Genomic DNA, 24024 nt, shown 5'->3' on the forward strand with positions numbered 1-24024 from the left:
GCATAATCCCCCTGTTACCTCATTCACATCAAGCTACAATAAGCTAAATGATTGAGTAGTATTCATACAACAAGATTATCATATCAATAAGGGGAAACCACCATAACCAAAACCTCTATAATATAGAGGAATAGTACCCAATGTATAAGCAATATAAGATACAGTTACCCCTTAATATATAGAGCTCCAAGAGGTTGCATAAGGGACCATAGTAGACCACCAAATGCTCAACAAGGTTGTCCCAGCCAGGACCTATATAAGACAGAGGACACCATACTCATGTATGTTGGTCGGGTAAAAGATCCCCAGATATGGTAGAGTTGTCTCTAGTCAGCCCACCAGTCAATCCCATCAATAAAGGTGCCAAAGAGTCTATGGGGCTATGACAAATATCTATAGTGGTTTGTCCAAATATCCTTTCAGATCCATCTTTCCATTTGTCTACATTTTATCTGCCTTGATGGACCGGCAGCAGCCTTCTGCTCTGACAAGCTCAATCGGGATTTGAGAATGTCACAACCCGACAAGATGAGCATAAACTGTTTTTCTGTTTTCTCTCTTTTCTACTGGATAAGACCCTATTTGTGCTTCATTGTCTCCCCAGCCTATTTTTATCCGTAAAAAAAGAGCTTGGAACAGTCTTTAAAAGGTCTCTAAAAAAATAATTCTTTGAAGACTCTTGCTATTCATTTCTATTAAAATTATATTGATGTTCAGTCTTCTGTGCATTTTTAATTATTAATTTACTTTAATTTTGTTTAAAACACGTCAATCAGATAAAAAAAAAAGAGACCTGTCAATCCTTCCGTTTGGAAACTGCTCCATACTTTGCAATAGAAGTCAATGAAAAGACAAGAAAAAAAGCCACAAAAACACCTGCATTTCCTTTTGAACATTTTGTAATCATCTTTTAGATGTTTTTGCCTAACAAACTATTAGCGTTTTATTAATTGCTTAACAGATCAAAAAGTGAGAAAATCGCCCACAAAAATGCTAAAAAATGTTAAGAAAATTTTATCAAAAACACCTCCAAGAGAACGTTAACAAAACGCTAACAAAAAAACAGCTTGGGCTACGTTCGCATTTGCGTCGGGCGCAACCGCGGCAACGCATGCGCCATGCGCCCCTATATTTAACATGGGGGGCGCATGGACATGCGTTTTGTGATGCATGCGTTTTTTGGGCGCAAGCGTCAGGGCGCAGAGGACGCTGCTTGTTGCATTTTTTTTGCGCTATAAAAATGAACGCATGCGTCACAAAACGCAGCGTTTTGCATGTGTTTTTGCATGCATTGTGCGTTGCGTCGCCGACGCAGCACACAACAACGCAAATGTGAACGTAGCCTTAAGGACAAAAAAGGTCTAAAAAACGCTAAATAGGAAACTCTCATGAGGCAGGTTCTGCTTGAAAAACTCATCATTTCTGACCACATCAACAAAGCTCAGGGTGCACATACCGTTCAAGTATGCACCCAGTGGTCTTTGTGATGTTTTTTATGCTTAAAATTGCCTTCTATTGTAAAGTATGGAGCGGTTTCATATCGGAAGACGCCTGAAAAGGTTACAGCACGCTTTTTTTCTTAAATGCTTGGCACTTTTGATTACCTGAAGCAAATAGAAATGCTCAAAAGATTGAGCATATGAACAGGAAGATTTTGTCAACAGAAATGAATGGGAAGGGTTTTTCGTACATTTTTTGAGCTATCTTTTAGCAGTTTTTCGGGGTGGTCCCATTCCAAAAAACTCTTAAGAAAACTATTTGTTCCTTAGACATCTCTGTGCAATGATGTTTTCATTGTTACTTCATTAATTAATTACAAGGGCTCTACCTTTCCTAAAAGTATTATCCATTTTGCTCAGTAGACTTTTGGAGACGGGTCATCGTTCTATTGTAGAAGACGATATAACGTTGAACAGGCTGCGCTGCTGTAAACGAGAGGCCTTTTGTATTTCAAAATGGTTCTTTATTGTTCCAACTTGTTTTGGCACCGTACTAGTGTCTTTCTCATGTTAAGTGAGTCAATGATTTAGGAACTTATTCTTATAATCAAATGCCCTGACCCCCTGCCAATAAAGCTATATCCATGGACTGCAATGGGACTGCAGTGCTTAATGAGCCTGCTTCTAGAACGGAATGTAACCACTGCCATCTATAAGCAGAATTTCCCATGAACTATGTTTTATTTTGAAGGAGGCTGATGAAAGTGTCTGGTCACGTGCCCCTCCATCAGTGGGAACATTATGAATGGCAGTACTGTTGCAGCACTTGCTTTATTAATGAGGGTCAAAAGGATTGGTCCTGAAATTGCATTAGATATACTAGTCTGAAGCCCAAAATGGGTAGCAAAAATATATTGAAATGCGGAAGTTACCTGCATGTAACATCATTTACTAAGTGATCTTTAAACATCCAACTCCATCTCTTGACGGCATTCATCAGAGAGATTTTAAAAGGTCTTATATCTACGAGGAGCCACCCATTAAATGTCCGTTCATCTTCAAACTCCTCAACTTCATCATAAAGTGACTCATAAATATTGATCTGAGGAAACATAACAAATCAATATTCAATAATACATAAAATGCAAGGAACCAGTGGAGAAACATTGGAAATGCAAACCGCCTGATAACAGATACTTCACTATGAGATGTATGTCGATCCCCTTAATGATAATGATTTTTTATAGAAAGCACTCTATGTGCCATCACAGGGCCTCAATGTCCTTCCTGCTATCAAGTATGTTTTTTTTCAGGAACCTCCCCAATAGAGTGGTCCCCAGTATTAATAGAAGAGGAATCCGTAGAGGATTTACTAAGCTACAGTTATATGAAAAAGCTTGGGCACCCCTATTAATCTTAAGCTTAATGTTTTATAAAAAAATTGTTTTTTTTTTTGCAACAGCTATTTCAGTTTCATATATCTAATAACTGTTGGACACAGTGATGTTTCTGCCTTGAAATGAGGTTTATTGTACTAACAGAAAATGTGCAAACTGCGTTCAAACAAAATTTGACAGGTGCATAAGTATGGGCACCTCACCAGAAAAGTGACATTAATATTTAGTAGATCCTCCTGTTGCAAAAATAACAGCCTCTAGTCACTTCCTGTAGCTTTTAATGAGTTCCTGGATCCTGGATGAAGGTATTTTTGACCATTCCTCTTTACAAAACAATTCCAGTTCAGTTAAGTTTGATGGTTGCCGAGCATGGACAGCCCTCTTCAAATGATCCCACAGATGTTCAATGATATTCAGGTCTGGGGACTGGGATGGCCATTCCAGAACAGTGTAATTGTTCCTCTGCATGAATGCCTGAGTAGATTTGGAGCGGTGTTTTGGATCATTGTCTTGCTGAAAGATCCATCCCCTGTGTAACTTCAACTTTGTCACTGATTCATGAACATTATTGTCAAGAATCTGCTGATACTGAGAGGAATCCATGCATCCCTCAACTTTAACAAGATTCCCGGTGCCGGCATTGGCCACACAGCCCCAAAGCATGATGGAACCTCCACCAAATTTTACTGTGGGTAGCAAGTGTTTTTCTTGGAATGCTGTGTTTTTTGGCCACCATGCATAACGCCTTTTTGTATGACCAAACAACTCAATCTTGGTTTCATCAGTCCACAGGACCTTCTTTCAAAAAGAAACTAGCTTCTCCAAATGTGCTTTTGCATACCTCAGCCGACTCTGTTTGTGGCGTGCTTGCAGAAACGGCTTCTTTTGCATCACTCTCCCATACAGCTTCTCCTTGTGCGAAGTGCGTTGTATAGTTGACCGATGCACAGTGACACCATCTGCAGCAAGTTGATGCTGCAGCTCTCTGGAGGTGGTCTGAGGATTGTCCTTGACTGATCTTGCCATTCTTCTCTGCCTTTCTGATGTTTTTCTTGGCCTGCCACTTCTGGCCTTAACAAGAACTGTACCTGTGTTCTTCCATTTCCTTACTATGTTCCTCACAGTGGAAATTGACAGGTTAAATCTCTGAGACAGATTTTTGTATCCTTCCCCTGAACAACTATGTTGAATAATCTTTGTTTTCAGATCATTTGACAGTTGTTTTGAGGAGCCCATGATGCCACTCTTCAGAGGAGATTCAAACAGGAGAACAACTTGCAAGTGGCCACTTTAAGTAGCTTTTCTCATGATTGCATACATCTGGCTATGAAGTTCAAAGCTCAATGAGGTTAGAAAACCAAAAAAAAGTAAGTCAGTAAAAAGTAGGTAGGAGTATTTAAAACAAGAAAATGATAAGGGTGCCCATACTTATGCACCTGTCAAATTTTGTTTGAATGCAGATTGCACATTTTCTGTTAGTACAATAAACCTCATTTGAAGGCAGAAACATTATTGTGTCCAACAGTTATTAGATATATGAAACTGAAATAGCTGTTGCAAAACAAAACAATTTTTATAAAATATTAAGCTTAAGATTAATAGGGGTGCCCAAACTTTTTCACATAACTGTAAATATGACAGAATTCTGTGGTAATGTGTAACGAATATAACTATCTAACATGGCTTACACCACATATGTTAGGTGTTTCAGACATTTTTTCATGCTTACTCGACACGGACACGTAGTTTCTTTTGAAAGGGGATATCTCACAATTCTTTTGTCGGGTATCACTAGGACCAGTGTCTCATTCCCTGTTCCTGTTCAACTGATTACTTTTAATGGTGAAGATGCCGGGCCACGTACCTTGCTTTAGCTCCTGAATCTGCCTTAATTCAGTACCCTTCACCCACCCAAAGAAGAAGAGAGTAGTAGTGTAACGTAATACACTAACCAGACTAACAAGGTAATATGAAAAGGGATAAAGGAAAATACTACTTATACATTCATAAACAGAGTGCTAGCCAGGACAGAGAAGGGAGTGGCTAACAGGGCACATCTGAGAGCCTTAATGCAGGAAAGCATCCAGGAGCTATCAACTGAGCAGATTAACTCTTGCACTGCAAAAAGAAATTTACACCATTTAGTATGAAGGTGAAGTGATTCTAATCAGTGCAGAAGTAGGAGAAATCAGACGCTGCGGTCTTCTGGCTCCTCTCTGCTGCGGTAAACCCTTGACAGGATATGACTTCACAGGAAAGAAACGTGGCCTGAGATGCCACACACAAAGTGAAAATTTTGCTCTTAGCGTAAGTCAACTAATAGGTGTTGTACACATAGACTAGATAGTCCAAAGATACAATTTATCAAACCACAGGAGCCATTTTGATAAAATTGTCTTATTTTCATACTGTCAAAAAGTTTGCCTTGTATAAAAATTAGCAAGTCGTAGTAAATCTGTCGCTATATTTGTGTGTGGGATTTTTATGAATGATTGTTTGGGGCAAAGATTTTCCAATAAAGCAATTTATAAAAGCAAATGTAGTAACCCTTATCAGTATGCAGAAGACCTGCAGTGCCCCTATTTTTATATTATGGCCAAAGAAAAGTGATACTAGGTCCTATTCAATATGTAAACTATACAATCTATATATATAATTGCCTAAGGGTTTTTCTGTCTGTCTGTCTGTCTGTCCTGGAAATCCCACGTCTCTGATTGGTCGAGGCCGCCAGGCCTCGACCAATCAGCGACGGGCACAGCATGGCGACGATGATGTCATAAAGGTTGCCTCAACCAATCAGCGACGAGCACAGTCTGCCGCGAATTCACCTCGACCAATCAGCGACGGGCACAGTATCGACGTAGATGTCATAATGGTTGCCATGGCGACGATTATGTCATAAGGGTTGCCTCGACCAATCAGCGACGGGCACAGTCTGCCACGAATTCTGGAATCATCATTGTCCATATACTACGGGGACATGCATATTCTAGAATACCCGATGCGTTAGAATCGGGCCACAATCTAGTATTAAATAAAGCCTTATCCACAAACAGGGCTGCCATCAGGGCATTGGTGTTGTGAATTCTGTTGTCGGGCTCCCTCCTGTGGTCATGAATGGTACTTCGGCTGGTTCTGTCCATGGACTTCCTCTGGTGGGTGTTTCTGAGTTTCCTTCCTCAGGTGACGAGGTTAATTCGTTAGCTGGCTGCTCTATTTAACTCCACTTAGATCTTTGCTCCATGCCACCTGTCAATGTTCCAGTATTGGTCTAGTTTACTCCTGGATCGTTCTTGTGACCTGTCTTCCCAGCAGAAGCTAAGTTCCAGCTTGTATTTCTTTGGTTTGCTATTTTTCTGTCCAGCTCGCTATTTTTTTGTTGTCTTGCTTGCTGGAAGCTCTGGGACGCAGAGGGAGCGCCTCCGCACCATGAGTCGGTGCGGAGGGTCTTTTTTGCGCCCTCTGCGTGGTCTTTTTGTAGGTTTTTGTGCCGACCGCAAAGTAACCTTTCCTATCCTCGGTCTGTTCAGTAAGTCGGGCCTCACTTTGCTAAATCTATTTCATCTCTGTGTTTGTATTTTCATCTTTACTCACAGTCATTATATGTGGGGGGCTGCCTTTTCCTTTGGGGAATTTCTCTGAGGCAAGGTAGGCTTTATTTTTCTATCTTCAGGGCTAGCTAGTTCCTTAGGCTGTGCCGAGTTGCATAGGGAGCATTAGGCGCAATCCACGGCTATTTCTAGTGTGTTTGATAGGATTAGGGATTGCGGTCAGCAGAGTTCCCACATCCCAGAGCTCGTCCTTTATTATCAGAAACTATCAGGTCATTCCGTGTGCTCTTAACCACCAGGTCCATTATTGTCCTGACCACCAGGTCATAACAGTTGGTGAGCAAAAGCAAGGAGGGGGGTCACAGACAGGGGCCACCCTTTTTTTGCTTCTGCTCACTGGGCCCCAGTGGCAGGATTCAGCAGGTTCAGTTTCTAAATGTGAATCGTCAGATGCACATTCAGTTGAAATCTATTGCTGCGCAGGAAGCCACCAGCTTTCTGCACGCCAATAATTATCAGCCTCCAGGAAAACATAGGCCTGCAGCCGATGATGTCACTGCCAAGTGTTGGCGTGTTCGCGCATCAAATGGATGAGGTAGATGGCGCCGCTGAACTGTAGCCAGGGTCGGAGAACATGGGAGAACATATTGGGGCAGGATGAAGACACATGGGGACTGGATGGGAGAACATATGGGGCAGGATGGGAGAACATGTGAGAGCAGGATTGAAACCCATGGGGCCAGAATGGGAAAACATATGAGGCAGGATTGAGACACATGGGGCCAGGATGGAAGATCATATAGTAGCAGCATGGGAGAACATATATTGGCAGGATGGGAGAACATATGGGGGCAGGATGAAGGCACATGGGGCCAGGATGGGGGGACATATGGGGGCAGGATGGAGACATTTGGGGCCAGGATGGGAGAACATATGGGGGCAGGATGGAGACATATGGGGCAAAGATGGGAGAAAATATGGGGGCAGGATGGAACTGTATGGGGCCAGGACAGGAGAAGATATGGGGGCAAGATGAAGACACACAGGGCCAGGAATAAAACACATAGGGCCAGGAATGAGACACATGGGGGCCAGGAATGAGACACATCAGGGCCAGGAATGATACCAGTGGGGTCCAGAATAGAGTAAATATGGGGCCAGTATGTGGGACATTATTACAGGAAGGGACCAGGATGTGGGACATTATTATTGTAGGAGCTAATTAAGGGATATTATTACTGCTGTGATGTATTTTATTTTTGAGGATACTGTTTTCAGTAGGGCGGAAGTCCTGTTACCGTGCATGGCAACACTACGTCGCTTTTTTCTTCATAGGTCGCAGTGTTGAAGTTGGGGAAGAATTGGAGAATATGATCTGGAAACTGGAAGAAGTGATGGCGGTCTGCACTGGATGTAGATAAAAGCAAAGATGAATGTCTTTAACTAGAGACATCAGTGTGTTACCTGTACACTTACACTATACACTACATAGCATACACAGACCTCCTGTTTATAATGTCACTGGTGATACCTGTATTATCCATACATTGACACTATATACACATACTAATGAGTTACTGTGTTACTTGTACACTGACACTGTAAACTTTGTACCGTGTACAGAGCTCCTTTGTATAAAAGCACTTATGGTAATTTTAGTATTGTGGGTTTTTTTTTTTATTAATGATCAGTATTGTAGTATTCAGTCACTATGTGATGGTATCATGTGATTTGGTCATGGTGTGGTGGTATTTGTTCCTCGTATGTGGTATTATTTAGTTACTATGGGGCTGTAATTTATGATCTGGTCAAGGTGTATGTATGTATGTGACACATTCCTGTAAAGAAAAATAAATAAAAAATATACCTAAAAATAGCTAATGGATATGTATGTGATATGGTGTTCTATTGGAACTGTTAATGTGTGATTGGTGAGGACATTGTGCAGGAGTGGAGATTTTCCAAGAGTGGGTGGTGGGACTGTGGAAGGTTTGAGGGGTGTATGCAGAGCTGAGGTGGAGCCTGGGTGGAGTCTCAATGGGGTCTAAAAATTTGCCAGTATGGGGCCCTGAAATTCCTGGTGGCAGCCATGTGAACACGGCAGAGCCACATGCTGCTTTACTGTATGTCACATGTACAGAGCTATTGACCTACAAAAGCAATATGACATCCAAAGTGCCATGCCATAATTTCTTCTGATGTGTGATTTCAAAAATCCCAAAACTTCTGTGCCTACATGTGAAATTAGAGGTACAGAAAGAGCCCATTCAAGTTGATTCAACACTTTTGGAGGTCTTTTATAAATACTACCTGAAGTATATTTCTTACATCATCTCCAGCCAGCTTAGTAGTATTATGTAGTCAGAGTCCTAACTTTTTCCCCCAACGTATGATGATGACCACACGTCTTGCATAGAATGATTTTATGATGCTTTCTGAAGAATGAGACACTACCTCTCAGATCCTAAACCATAGAAGCAGATGATGAGGCACGTAGAAGCTGAGGGTTTCATAAATGGTAAGGAGGCAGAGAACCTGTAAAACACCTCGAAAGATTTTGACCTGTGGGAGATGAGTTTGTTTTCAGGGAAGAAATTAAAAGGCTTTTTAAGAAATTAAGGACAAAACAGCACCGCAATCTGAGGACTTCGATGTTGGAGCTTGAATTTCCCTTTAAAGAAGCAACCACCATCCCAACCCGACCCTATAAATCTTCGCTTTACGGAGACAATGAACGGTAGCAAACAATTCTCCTGGAACAAAGGTTAAAAATGTCTTCTCCAACATCCATCTTACTGTTCCTCACTCTGTTCTTCTTCATTTAATACCAATTACTCAGAAGAACAGGGGTTATATACATTTTGGTATATGATGGTTTTCCAGTTAAAACAGAGAGATGATGTTCAGCTTCAGGGCGGCGGTTACCCGTGTATATCAGCGAGAAGCCATAATATTTTCCACTGGATGACAATTCAAATTGAGTCATTTTGTTTCTGCAGCGCTTTACCTGTTTCTTGAAGTGCTCTAACTGCGGAGAACATTCCTGCAGCTCATAATCTGCATACAATTCCATCTCCTCGGTGCTAAGAAAGCGGCCGTACTGGAGGAACTGCTTCATGAATTCAGTTTTATCATCCGTCCACAAATAGCTGTACTTTTTAAAGCGTCTCTGATACTCTTTTACATTAACAATGGTCGAGTGCACCCTTCTCATAATTTCTCCATGCATTTCTTTCAACTCCTCCATCTCATCAACGTCGAGCTACATGCAAGACATAAAAATGAGCTGTATGTGAAAGACTGTGATTATTTTTTTTCCCCAATAAAGAGAGAAATGTAGAATTGTCTCCACAAAGAACAGGAGAAAAAAAAAAGTACTATTCAATTTTGAGAGTGGCGGAGAATTCAATCATAACCGATACTGACCACATTTTTAGGCTGAAATGGTCTACTTTGAATTAATTATTATTTCATGCTTTACACACCACTAGCGGTGGTGCTGTATACCATAAAATGACAGACAAGATGCCATATTCCACTAAAATATATGCAGAGAGACTCCTTGTACTTGTAGAGCACATATTGCTGGACGCTTATAAATGTGTTTGCACCAAAATTTTGGTGCAAATTTCGATAATCTAATTGCTGTAAATGCCTAAGCCCAATATACCAGTGTTTTATGCATTTATTACACAATTTTTAGCACTCACACCAAAACTTAACCCCTTCACCCCCAGGGCAATTTTCCATTTTACCATTTTTCCTTTTTCCAAGAGCCATCTTTTTATTTTTCCATCCATATAACCGTATGGGGGCTTGTTTTTTGGCGACACGAGTTATAGTTTGTCATCAGGTTTTTGTGCTTTGCAGTGTCTTTGGACATAGAGCATGTCACTTCTTTCAGCGTTTTTTCAGCATGTTTGCAGCGTTTTTCACCCATTGAATGGATGCTGAAAAATCGCTGAAAATAAGCAGGATGACTTTTTTTGCCGCATATTTGCTGCAGAAAAGTCAAGGACAGCTGGATGTGACCTCAAAGTCAGCTCCGATACATCTAGATGGCAGGCTGCATGGTTGCATGATGCGTACATACAGCCTGTCATCCAGAGACACTGAGCAGCAGACCCGAACCCCATTTACTTGAATGGGGGGCCAGACCATACAGTGTTTGACATGCTGTCATATGCATGACAGTGTGGCAAACACTGCTTATGATCGGCAGTGAAACCATCTCCACCGGTCAGAGAGCCGCGGTTCCCACGCTGTCTAAAGACAGCGGGAGCGCTCAGCTGTGGTCGGCGGTATAAAGTGCAGCGATACAAATATGTCTATTTTGTTAATTTGTGCTATTTGTAATGGGGCATAAGGGGGGGTGATAGGAACTTTTGTATTTTTTATTTTTTTCATGTTTTCAAAAACTTTTAAAAAAAACTTTTTACTGTGTTTAATAGTACTAAAAGCTGCGATCGTCTGATCGCTTGTGCTAGATATAGGGAAAATCACAATCTCCTGGCTTTCACAGGAGGATCATCATAACAAGCATGGGGATATTCAGCAGACCCTCAGCTGTCATGGCATCCTATCGGTGCCCAGGGATCACGTGATGTGAAGGACATGCTATGCTAATAGACGTGTGGAATGACATGTTCCCTCGAGGCGCGTGTTAAATGCCATTGTCAGAGATTGACATCACCATTTAACAGGTTAACAGCCACAGTCAGATCTCCACTCACGGCTGTTAAAAGCACATGATGGCTGATTAAATCAGCCATCATTTGCTGGGAAAGATCCAGTCTCAGCCTGCAAGCCCGCATCAGAGTCAGGGGCACGAAATATGATGTAAATGTACATCACATGTCGTGAAGGGACATGAAAAGGGGTCAAGGTTACATTTTTGAACGCAAAGTTGCAAGTCATGTATATCTTTAAAAAAGCATGGAACAAGTACATTTATGCTGCAATCATTTTGTATTTACATACAGTACAGACCAAAGGTTTGGACACACCTTCTCATTTAAAGATTTTTCTGTATTTTCATGACTATGAAAATTGTACATTCACACTGAAGGCATCAAAACTATGAATTAACATATGTGGAATTATATACTTAACAAAAACGTGTGAAACAACTGAAAATATGTCTTATATTCTAGGTTCTTCAAAGTAGCCACCTTTTGCTTTGATGACTGCTTTGCACACTCTTGGCATTCTCTTAATGAGCTTCAAGAGGTAATCACCGGGAATGGTTTTCACTTCACAGGTATGCCCTGTCAGGTTTAATAAGTGGGATTTCTTGCCTTATAAATGGTGTTGGGAACATCAGTTGTGTTGAGCAGAAGTCTGGTGGATACACAGCTGATAGTCCTACTGAATAGACTGTTAGAATTTGTATTATGGCAAGAAAAAAGCAGCTAAGTAAAGAAAAACGAGTGGCCATCATTACTTTAAGAAATGAAGGTCAGTCAGTCCGAAAAATTGGGCAATCTTTGAAAGTGTCCCCAAGTGCAGTGGCAAAAACCATCAAGCGCTACAAAGAAACTGGCTCACATGGGTACCACCCCAGGAAAGGAAGACCAAGAGTCACCTCTGCTTCTGAGTATAAGTTTATCCGAGTCACCAGCCTGAGAAATCGCAGGTTAACAGCAGCTCAGATTAGAGACCAGGTCAATGCCACACAGAGTTCTAGCAGCAGACACGTCTCTACAAAAACTGTTAAGAGGAGACTTTGTGCAGCAGGCCTTCATGGTAAAATAGCTGCTAGGAAACCACTGCTAGGGACAGGCAACAAGCAGAAGAGACTTGTTTGGGCTAAAGAACACAAGGAATGGACATTAGACCAGTGGAAATCTGTGCTTTGGTCTGATGAGTCCAAATTTGAGATCTTTGGTTCCAACCACCGTGTCTTTGTGCGACGCAGAAAAGGTGAACGGATGGACTATACACGCCTGTTCCCACCGGGAAGCATGGAGGAGGAGGTGGGATGGTGTGGGGGTGCATTGCTGGAGACACTGTTGGGGATTTATACAAAATTGAAGGCATACTGAACCAGCATGGTTACCACAGCATCTTGCAGCGGCATGTTATTCCATCTGGTTTGCGTTTAGTTGGACCATCATTTATTTTTCAACAGGACAATGACCCCAAACACACCTCCAGGCTGTGTAAGGGCTATTTGACCAAGAAGGAGAGTGATGGGGTGCTACGCCTGATGACCTGGCCTCCACAGTCACCAGACCTGAACCCAATCGAGATGGTTTGGGGTGAGCTGGACCGCAGAGTGAAGGCAAAAGGGCCAACAAGTTCTAAGCATCTCTTGGAACTCCGTCAAGATTGTTGGAAGACCATTCCCGGTGACTACCTCTCGAAGCTCATCAAGAGAATGCCAAGAGTGTGCAAAGCAATCATCAAAGCAAAAGGTGGCTACTTTGAAGAACCTAGAATATAAGACATATTTTGAGTTGTTTTACACTTTTTTGTTAAGTATATAATTCCACATGTGTTAATTCATAGTTTTGATGCTTTCAGTGTGAATGTACAATTTTCATAGTCATGAAAATACAGAAAAATCTTTAAATGAGGTGTGTCCAAACTTTTGGTCTGTACTGTAAATAGTCAAAATTTGAGCTAAATTTGACGTTAACACGCAACATTTCATACAGTAGACGCCTGCTCATTTCCAACATAGGGAAATGAACCAAATAACATGAAAACAAAGTCACGATTTTAGCAAAACAATATAAGCATTGACTAGTAACATTGAGAAGTTTACATCATGCTTAAAAAGTTGCACTGGCATAATTTGCATTCAATTTATCAATAAGGCCCCACATTTGATAAATAAGGATTGGTGAAGTACACTAAAAATTTGGAGAAAATTATGCTATCTTTGGTAAAGGTTGGCTATTATCTGAATACTGGTAGCAGAATATTTATATGTATTAGACCTCAATGACTTTGGGAACTCTATGAATTAATCTAGAATATTCTGCCTGGCAGTACATTATAAATGGGCCATGCAAAAAATGTATGAAAAATTGCAGGATGCTACATTGAATCATTAACAGGGATAAATTGTTTCCTGGTATATAACCTCTCGTGAGCCATGAGGTTTCAATATTATGTGATGGAATGTGTACAGTTTTGTGTGTGAGACCTAATACTGGAATTCTTGGTTTCTAGATTATGTTTTTGCATTAGCTTTTGGGTTATGAAGGAATTTTGTAATATTTATTTCCCACAACAAAAATTTACAATTTTGATTTACATGTTTACCCCCTTGGAACGTGGAAACAGTTGATCATATAAAAAAGCAAAATTGTGATGAAAAAATATTTTTAGACATTATTAGAATGAAGTGGAAGTGTACAATAACAATCTTACAAGTCTGTGTTCTGTTTATCATGAAGGAGACAGAATGAGTCTGTGCCTGGTGACGGGGAATGATGTTCATATAATGCACGGCAGACCGATTCCAAAAATAGAGAAGAGATATGTCAGTGAAGTTACTTATCCATGGTCAATCTTGCTGTTTCTTTACCCAATGGATTACAGTTAGGGCCAGAAATATTTGGACAGTGACACACGTTTTGTTATTTTAGCTGTTTACAAAAACATGTTCAGAAATACAATTATATATATAATATGGGCTGAAAGTGCACACTCCCAGCTGCAATATGATAGTTTCCACATCCAAATCGGAGAAAGGGTTTAGGAATCATAGCTCTGTAATGCATAGCGTCCTCTTTTTCAAGGGACCAAAAGTAATTGGACAATGGACTCTAAGGGCTGCAATTAACTCTGAAGGCGTCTCCCTCGTTAACCTGTAATCAATGAAGTAGTTAAAAGGTCAGGGGTGGATTCCAGGTGTGTGGTTTTGCATTTGGAAGCTGTTGCTGTGAGCAGACAACATGCGGTCAAAGGAACTCTCAATTGAGGTGAAGCAGAACATCCTGAGGCTGAAAAAAAAGAAAAAATCCATCAGAGAGATAGCAGACATGCTTGGAGTAGCAAAATCAACAGTTGGGTACATTCTGAGAAAAAAGGAATGGACTGGTAAGCTTGGGAACTCAAAAAGGCCTGGGCATCCACGGATGACAACAGTGGTGGATGATCGCCGCATACTTAATTTGGTGAAGAAGAACCCGTTCACAACATCAACTGAAGTCCAGAACACTCTCAGTGAAGTAGGTGTATCTGTCTCTAAGTCAACAGTAAAGAGAAGACTCCATGACAGTAAATACAAAGGGTTCACATCTAGATGCAAACCATTCATCAATACCAAAAATAGACAGGCCAGAGTTAAATTTGCAGAAAAACACCTCAAGAAGCCAGCTCAGTTCTGGAAAAGTATTCTATCGACAGATGAGACAAAGATCAACCTGTACCAGAATGATGGGAAGAAAAAAGTTTGGAGAAGAAAGGGAACGGCACATGATCCAAGGCACACCACATCCTCTGTAAAACATGGTGGAGGCAACGTGATGGCATGGGCATGCATGGCTTTCAATGGCACTGGGTCACTTGTGTTTATTGATGACATAAGAGCAGACAAGAGTAGCCGGATGAATTCTGAAGTGTACCGGGATATACTTTCAGCCCAGATTCAGCCAAATGCTGCAAAGTTGATTGGACGGCGCTTCATAGTACAGATGGACAATGACCCCAAGCATACAGCCAAAGCTACCCAGGAGTTCATGAGTGCCAAAAAGTGGCACATTCTGCAATGGCCAAGTCAATCTCCAGATCTAAACCCAATTGAGCATGCATTTCACTTGCTCAAATCCAGACTTAAGACGGAAAGACCCACAAACAAGCAAGACCTGAAGGCTGCGGCTGTAAAGGCCTGGCAAAGCATTAAGAAGGAGGAAACCCAGCGTTTGGTGATGTCCATGGGTTCCAGACATAAGGCAGTGATTGCCTCCAAAGGATTTGCAACAAAATATTGAAAATAAAAATATTTTGTTTGGGTTATGTTTATTTGTCCAATTACTTTTGACCTCCTAAAATGTGGAGTGTTTGTAAAGAAATGTGTACAATTCCTACATTTTCTATCAGATATTTTTGTTCAACCCTTCAAATTAAACGTTACAATCTGCACTTGAATTCTGTTGTAGAGGTTTCATTTCAAATCCAATGTGGTGGCATGCAGAGCCCAACTCGCGAAAATTGTGTCACTGTCCAAATATTTTTGGCCCTAACTGTATATGAGAATGGACTGAATTCCGTCATGGCCAAACGTTTTAAGCCTGATACAACTTTTGATTTTCACAGTTTACAGTTTACTGCCTCAATGTTTTTAGATCTTTTAGCTGAGATGTTTCTCTGGCACAATTAAGTACAATTTTAGCATTTTGTAAGTGTTCAAACATTTCTTTAAGTTTATGCCAAGACTCAATATTTACAGTGTTGACCCTCAGTTTTCAAGAATTCAACGCCAGCAGCTGGATATCGGTTTCCGGGATAAATTTTGACAGATGTCTGCCCATTCTTACCTACTCAGTGCTTGGAGTTTATCACAATTTCTGTACTTTTGTTTGTTCACCTGGTTTTCGAGCATTGACCACAGGTTCTCAATGGGATTTGAAAAATGTAAATTTAAATATTTTGTGCACTGAGCCACTTCATTATCACTTTTGCCATGTGACATGGTCTCTGTCATGCTGGAAAAGGCTTTGCTCATCACCAAATTGCTCCTGGATCTTTGGGAGAACTTGTTATTGGAGGATGTTTAGATCCCATTCTTTATTCATGACAGTGTTCTTAGGCAAAATTGTGAGTGAGCCTCTCCATGGACGAAGAGCTCCCAAGCATAAATGGTCTCAGAATGCTTTACTATTGCAATGACGCAGGATTCATGATAACACTAACCTCTCTTCATCTGGAGAGTCATTTTTCCAGATGTTCCAGATTTTTCCAGATGCTTCATTAGAGCAAGTGAATTTCTGTACTTTCGGCAGAATGTCAGTCTGTCCATGATGTTTTTTATTGGGGAGAAGTGACTTATTTGCTGCCCTTCTTGACACCAGGCTGCCTGGAAAATCCTTCATCTCACTATGCCTGAAGATGCACTGACATCTGCCTGCTGCCATTTCTGAGCAAGCTCTGCACTGGTGTTCAATTGATCCTGCAGCTGAATTTTCTTCAGCAGATGGCCCTGGCAATTGCTGGACTTTCTTGGATGCTCTGAAGCTTCTTCACAAAACCTAAACTTCTCCCTCTCTCTTGATAATCTAATTAATGGTTGATTTAGGGGCTATTTTAAAAACAGCAATGTCTGTGCCTTAAAAGCCCTTTTAATGTAAAAGCAATGATGTCTGCATGTGTTTTCTTGGATGTAACCATGGTTCACAGAGGAATACAATGATTTCAAGCACAAGTCTTCTTTTAAAGCAACCAATCTGCTGTTATCATTTAATCAGCATGACAGAGTGACATAAGCTGCCTTGTCCTTGTTGACACTTTCTTCTGAGCTATCAAGAAGGTCACTGAAATTATGTAAGCAGGGCGTTTTGTGGCAAAGCTTAAAATCACTGGAAATGGGGGTTTTGTGAGTAAGTTAATTTTCATAGCAAGGAATGACCTTGCAATCAATCTGATCACTGAGTTAGAGGCTTCTTTGTTAAAGAGGAACATGCTGGACTATGTACCGAGCGGTGACTGAAGTCGTGCCCTATGGCTGAAAGCCAGAGCTGCCGGGGGCGAGGGGGGTTAAAGTTCATAGCGTTTTGGGACAAGAAAGGTTCCCTTTAACTTGGAAAAGTCCAAGTTGATGTTATTAGATTCTTATCAGTGGGACGTGTACGTCTTCATCCTGAAAGAATTGCTATCAGATAACACCAACTAGGACTTAACAAAACTTATTAGGTGTCAAATACTTTGATTGCTAATGTCTCCGCAACAGAGAGGCAAAATAAAAATGTTTTACTCCGCTCTACAGTGGCATAAATACCTGATAAGTGGTTTTCCCCAGATGCAAAGCAACACGAGGTATAAAAAGTGCAATTCGAAAAGTGTCCACGAGTAAACCTTCTATGATGGTATAAAAATTGCCACTGATGTCAAGATCCAAGGACGGCGCGAAGCTCATCTCACTTCCATTAAGGAATAGATCCACTTTAAATAGAGGCATATTTTTACATGATGGTTTGGTGTTATCAATCAGGTACTGGAGCGAGCACTTCACAGCTTGGCGCAATCCTTCTAAAATCATGTGGTCTATGTACTCAGTGTATGTCTTCCATTTATCAGAGTGTAGATCGGTCCGAAACAACTGCTGATTGCTCTGCAAAAGTAAGGTAAGTACATGAGCAAACAAACAAAATGCATCCTATGCTACTATAAGGTATATAGTGCATTTATCAGCACATTGCACTATGCCCTTCTGTAGATTACACACATAAGCACATCATTAATGCCACTTGTATATAAGTCAAAGCTAAGCATGTATTTAAAGGGGTAGTCCACTAGTCGGACAACCCCCTCTCAATCCTCATAATTCCCCCATGTAAAATAACAACGCTTCCACTCACCTCCGCTGCCAGCACCATTCCAGCGATGTCGGCACTGGCTTTCCCGGGGGATCGGGTAACATTGTTATGTCACGAGATCTCGGTGATCGATCAGCGCTGGCTCCACTCTTCCCACCTTCAGACGTGTCACATACATCTGGAGAAAGTGAGAGGGCAGCAGCAGTGTGATTTGTCCAAAATCAGGTGAAGCCAGTGCTGATTGGACGCAGGAGTTGCATGACATTACAATGTTATGCGATCCCTGGGAAAACTATGCCGACACCACTGAAATGGTGCTGGCACCAGAGGTGAGTATAGGTGTTATTATTTTACAAGTGGAAAACATGAGGATTTAATACTATGAACCAAGAACAAATTATACTATGAATGAATTAAAGGGGTTGTCCATTTTTATCTTCATTTTAACAAATGTGTTACACAGAATTTTGTGTCACTTAGTAATACATAAGTATTACAGGTTCTCCTCGTCCTTCCTCACAGACTGCACAGTTCTCCAGGTCTCAGAATGTCTGCTGATGGAGGAACATGTGACCAGACCCGCCCATCTGCCTCCTCCAATAGAAAAACAATGCAGATGGACTGGTCTGGTCACATACTTATCCATCAGCAATTATTTTGAGAACTAACAAGTGCAGGAGGAGAACCTTTAGAATTTACATATTAGTAAGTGGCACAAAATCAGGTCCCAAACAAAATAAAAAATAAAGATAAAATGGACAACACCTTTAATTATTTTCTACTTTTGACTTTCATTTATAAAAGGGTTGTTTAGCTCCTTGAATGTAATTTTTATTTACCAGAAGATTAGAACATTATAAATTAACAAACAAAATAATACTCGCCTTATAGATCCCCCCATCCATCATGCAGGCACTTATAAGATCCCCTCCAGTCTTGGTATTCTACCCGTCAGTGGTTCTATTATTATTTGTTTTATTCGGTTATATAACGCTGTCCCCATTGGTGCCCATAATCTATATTCCCTATTAATATATCTTTGGTGTGTGGGAGGAAACAGAAGAATCAGAGGAAATCAAGCAAACACTGGGAGAACATACAAGCTCCTTGCAGATGTTGTCCCTGTCTCTGTTAATCAATCACTGTGCCACCGTGCTGCCCATTGTGACGCGATAGGTGACCACTGTAGACAATAATTGGCTCCAGCGAACGGCACTGGTGCAGCTAATGTTTGTCTGCAGTGGTCACATATTTTTACTTTATTTTGATGAGCATGAAAAATTTCTAAAAATTTGTTATATATATATATATATATTTACTCATTTTGTGACACTTTTTAATTTTCCTTTCAATAGAACAGTATGAGGGCTAGTTTTTTGTGCAGAGTTGTATGTCGTATGTGTGGAGAAATGCAGGCACTGCTCATCACCTGCCCAATGCAATCCCAACAGTGAAACATGGTGGTAGCATCATGCTATGGGGGTGTTTTTCAGCTACAGGGACAGGACAACTGGTTGCCATTGAAGGAAACATGAATGTGGCCAAGTATAGAGATATCCAGGATGAAAACCTCTTCCAGAGTGCTCTGGACCTCAGACTTGGCTGAAGGTTCACCTTCCAACAAGACTGACCCTAAGCACACAGCTAAAATAACAAAGGAGTGGCTTCAGAACATCTCTGTGACCATTCTTGACTGGCCCAGCCTGAGTCCTGACCTAAACCCAATTGAGCATCTCTGGAGAGACCTGAAAATGGCTGTCCACCAACGATCACCATCCAACCTAACGGAACTGGAGAGGATCTGCAAAGAAGAATGGCAGAGGATCCCCAAATCCAGGTGTGAAAAACTTGTTGCATCATTCCCAAGAAGACTCATGGCTGTACTAGCTCAAAGTGTGCTTCTACTCAATGCTGAGCAAAGGGTCTGGACACTTATGACCCTGTGCTATTTCAGTTAGTCTTTTTTAATAAATTTGCAAAAATTTCTACATTTCTGTTTTTTTTTCAGTCAAGATGGGGTGCAGAGTGTATATTAATGAGAAAAAATGAACTTTTTTGAATTTACCAAATGGCTGCAATGAAACAGAGAGTGAAAAATTTAAAGGGGTCTAAATACTTTCCGTACCCACTGTATACAGTAATGTTATATTAAAATGGGGGCAGTAGTGAGACTAAGCGGTTAGTACAGTATAATCTGATGAGTGATGGACTCCAAAAGTCATCTCCAAATGGGATTGTTTTCTGACGAACCTCTATTGTGACAGTGCCTTCTGTAAGATCCTATGATACTTTCAGAAGTCAGTCTATCCATACCTTGGCATTCATGATGTTCCAAAAATATAATAATAAACCACTTAGCAATGGATGAATTTGGCCTTCGTATGGGTGAACGCATGGGTAAAAGTTCAGTTGTGAGCCCACTGTTGCAGATTTTAGCTTTCAGCAGAATTATCAGTACTCAGAGATTGTGTGAGAATGAACTGTTGATCTTAAGACACGAAGGATCACAGGAAAGAAATGACACGAACAAACCACTGAGAAGTCAAAAAGTACAGTACTAGGAAACTTTAAAAGTTATCACATCGCCATCTGCTGTCTGCTAAACACAGTCCCCCCACAGTGTATGTGCATGACATTGCATTACATGTATATGTTAGTTACGTATAAACATAATAGCAAATAAATACTTATACTATTTTCCATCATCGATAAGTGAATTAGACATCATACCATCAGAAGTCCTTGGATCTTCTGCCCGACGTCCTCGGCAATAATATAGTGTTTAGCCATTTTTTCCTTATCACCAAGACCTTGAATGAAATTGTTTCTTCCATTTTTATTTGCAATTAAATAATTTTCACTCAGCTTATTCATTAAACTTTGCATCATTTCCACGTTTTGCTTAGCTTTTAGAATCCGGCAGTCCAAATTATACACCAGTTCCTTGGCTTCTTCTATGTAATTGTCCAGATCTTGTGAATACCATGTTAGAAGGGTAAGCGCTGGCTCCAGCTTCTCATAAATTTGCTTCAGCTCATCATGTACAAGTTCCCTTTCCACTGGTAAGATCGTCTTTTGAATCCTATTGAACCATTGAGATATGAGGTCCAGATTTCTAGTGTGCTGTTGAAAAAACATGTCCAAAATTAAGAGGCAAGGTAGCTTAAAAAAATAACATGTTATTTAAATCAGGTTAATTTTAAAACATTTTTGTTTTTCTTATATTATTTCTCACTGGCCACTAAAGAAGACACAACAGACAGATCTATTGTGTTTCTAAAATTCAGTAGTCAGCTTTGCCGTATAGACTGGAGCTGAATAAGCAAAGTCATCTCATTACTGGTATCAACACCATTGAAGTGCCTGAGCCCTAGATAAAGCTCCCATACATATCAGATAGCTGTTGACCAGAAAATAGTTTGGTTAATCGTTCAACCAGCACCTACTGCATCTCTCCCACCTATCCTATGCACAGGAATGTTCTCTCTGCTGAATGCTCCTGTGTTCTCTCTGAGAGAGCCACTGTTAGAAATCTATAACTCTCAAAATCTCTAAATGGATCAATAGTTCAAAATTGGACATGGCTGATCCTTAACTCCCCTGACAATCATGTGTCTGGGGCCCCATAAACATTAGATTTTCGTGTGAACTTGATAACAATATAGACTTAAGGGAATTCAAAGTAATCAGTTCTGTATCCACATCTCTTGTTCTAACTAAATAGCAGTTACAAAGCATTCTATGCAACTTATTGATCCGGATGGGCACGGTGTAATAGTTGGTTTTCCCTATAGTAGCATTTTATAAGCATGAGAAACTGCTAGCAATAATAATTTCAATAACCCACACACATGTACACACACACCTAATTTGCAGCCTTTGCCCCCACCCTGAAAGAAAGCATCATCGGTGACTTCAGTTTCAGGGCCTGTGCCTGTCCCTGTTCTATGGTTGTCAATTCCAAATGTTAAGATTCTTCTCACTGTGCAACTGTACAATATGCACAGTGACAATGTGCTCACTTGCAGGCTCTGATCATAATCTTCTTACAATGTGCACTGACAGTGCACTCTCTTGCCATCTTGTTACTTCTGATCAGAACTGACGGGGGATTGCACTGTCATTGTACATTAAAAAGAAAAGTGAAAAGTGACAAGATTCTACTGAGCATACATCAGATTTGACAATTTTTGAACACTCAGTAGTATAGGGATTAACCCAGCCCGTGACCTGGACATCACTGATAATGCTTCGTTCGCAGCCTCTGCCCCTTGATGACAACTTGTTTGAGTAGCCAAGAATGGATTCTCAAACTAAGCATCATTAATAAGGACGTAATAAAAACACGCAAAGCAGTTAGATAGGGTAGTGTGGGAACTAAAGGGATTTTTTAATTAAAGTATATTATTACATTAGATAGAAAGACATTTAGGATTAAAATAAATGTTAGTCTCGGACCATCCCTGTAATATGTAAAATGTTTCATAAGGTGCTCTAGAAAAGAAGCTAAGTTTTGAACACCACTATGTAATACTTTGCAACATCTGAAGTCCCAAATTGTGAACTAGTCGCAACCCTGATATGCAAACATACATATGACCCACCTTCTTATGCAAATACACGTAATTTTTATGGTCCCATTTCTGGGACAGTCTTCTGTAAAACAGCAGTGTTGAAACAAAGGTTTTTAAGGTACCTTTTGTAGCTCTTTCCTTTTCAGGTACAAATCTTTGGCCTTCTCTGGGATGTCAGACATTTTCAGGAACTGAAGATATTTCACTTCCCGAAGAATAGCTGCGAGCTAAACGTGAGACATGAAAAATAAAAATTGTAAAGAATCTCAAGCTATAAAAAATATATCACATAGTAAATGATCCTGTGAAATCTAAAATGTATAATGTCACAATTTCAACATATTCTGTTGTAAAACTTAGCATCAAATGTTTGTAGCCTGTAGAATTCATTTGCGAATTTTGAGCGTTCATTTCTTGGACATTTATACTCTTAGGTAATGAATCTTTCTGCAATTGTGGACAGACGTTATGGCCACTTACATGAATGTCAGCCAGTTAAAAATTCCATACTCATGAACATTTATATTCTTATTGTTGAAATAGCCCCTCATGGGCGGCATCAAATTAATTTAATCAAACATAGATACTGAAACCCAGGGAATACAAGATCTATCAAGAAAGGTATGCTCTATGCTCACTGAAATTCTAAAAATGTCACGCAAGACAGATACCGTTGGATTAAAATTAGTTTCATATAATCCATCTTCACCACATTGTAATATAGGTTGACCCAAATATGATTCACAGACGTCATATAGATTGTCCGACCAGTTGCTGAATGTTTCCTGATCATGAGCATCTAAAAGTTTCATGAATCTATCATACTTTTCAAAAATTCTTGTTGCTTCATCATTCTGCAGAGCCCTGTATAAATGATATATACATACATTGTTATAATCTGCAGAGTCCCTGTACTGTGTATATATAAAACATTATTATACACCAAAAGAGCCTTGTAGAATAAATACATTTGTATAAATAAATACATTGTTACATTCTGCAGAGCCCTGTATACTGCATACAGTTGGGCTAAAAATTTTACATACCCCAGCAGAATTTTTGCTTTCTTGGCCTTTTTTCCAGAGAATATGAATAACACCAAAACTTTTTCTCCGCTCATGGTTAGTGGTTGGGTGAAGCCATTTATTATCAAACTACTGTGTTTTCTCTTTTTAAATCATAATGACAACCCAAAACATCAAAATGACCCTGATCAAAATTCACATACCCTGGTGATTTTGGCCTGATAACATGCACAGAAGTTGACACAAATGGGTTTGAATGGCTACTAAAGGTAACATCCTCACCTAAGACCTGTTTGCTTGTAATCAATGTGTGCATAAAAGCTAAATGGATATACTCTAGCCTGGGCATATATACAGGGGTTTAGATTAGTTGAGCTCTTTATTTCCTGCTGCTTAGAGACCAGTGATATGAAATATAAATGCTGAAAATACAGCTCTATTAATTCATATGAAAGAGGATTATCTTCTGCCATATGCATCAATAGTGCAGCATTTGCAGTTTCAAAAAACTGATCTGTCAGTTGTAAGCAACAAACACAGCTTTGCACTGCA

The 24024-nt window shown here is 40.3% G+C and overlaps 1 protein-coding gene across 1 annotated transcript in view; it reads right to left on the reverse strand.

Annotated features, from left to right (window-relative positions):
* Positions 1-23259, reverse strand: part of LOC138646080 (dynein axonemal heavy chain 11-like) — a 377510-nt gene extending 354251 nt beyond the window's left edge. The window contains exons 1-7 of the mRNA XM_069735549.1: positions 23119-23259; positions 22778-22894; positions 22570-22674; positions 20604-20996; positions 17336-17668; positions 9395-9649; positions 2372-2541 (exon numbers count right to left, since the gene is read on the reverse strand). Coding sequence (XP_069591650.1) covers positions 2372-2541; positions 9395-9649; positions 17336-17668; positions 20604-20996; positions 22570-22674; positions 22778-22894; positions 23119-23259 — 1514 coding nt within the window. The remainder of the gene's footprint in view (positions 1-2371; positions 2542-9394; positions 9650-17335; positions 17669-20603; positions 20997-22569; positions 22675-22777; positions 22895-23118) is intronic.
* Positions 23260-24024: the final 765 nt, after the last annotated feature.

The sequence above is a fragment of the Ranitomeya imitator genome, chromosome 7 (genome assembly GCF_032444005.1).
Source record: "Ranitomeya imitator isolate aRanImi1 chromosome 7, aRanImi1.pri, whole genome shotgun sequence".
NCBI classification, from domain to species: Eukaryota; Metazoa; Chordata; class Amphibia; order Anura; family Dendrobatidae; genus Ranitomeya; species Ranitomeya imitator.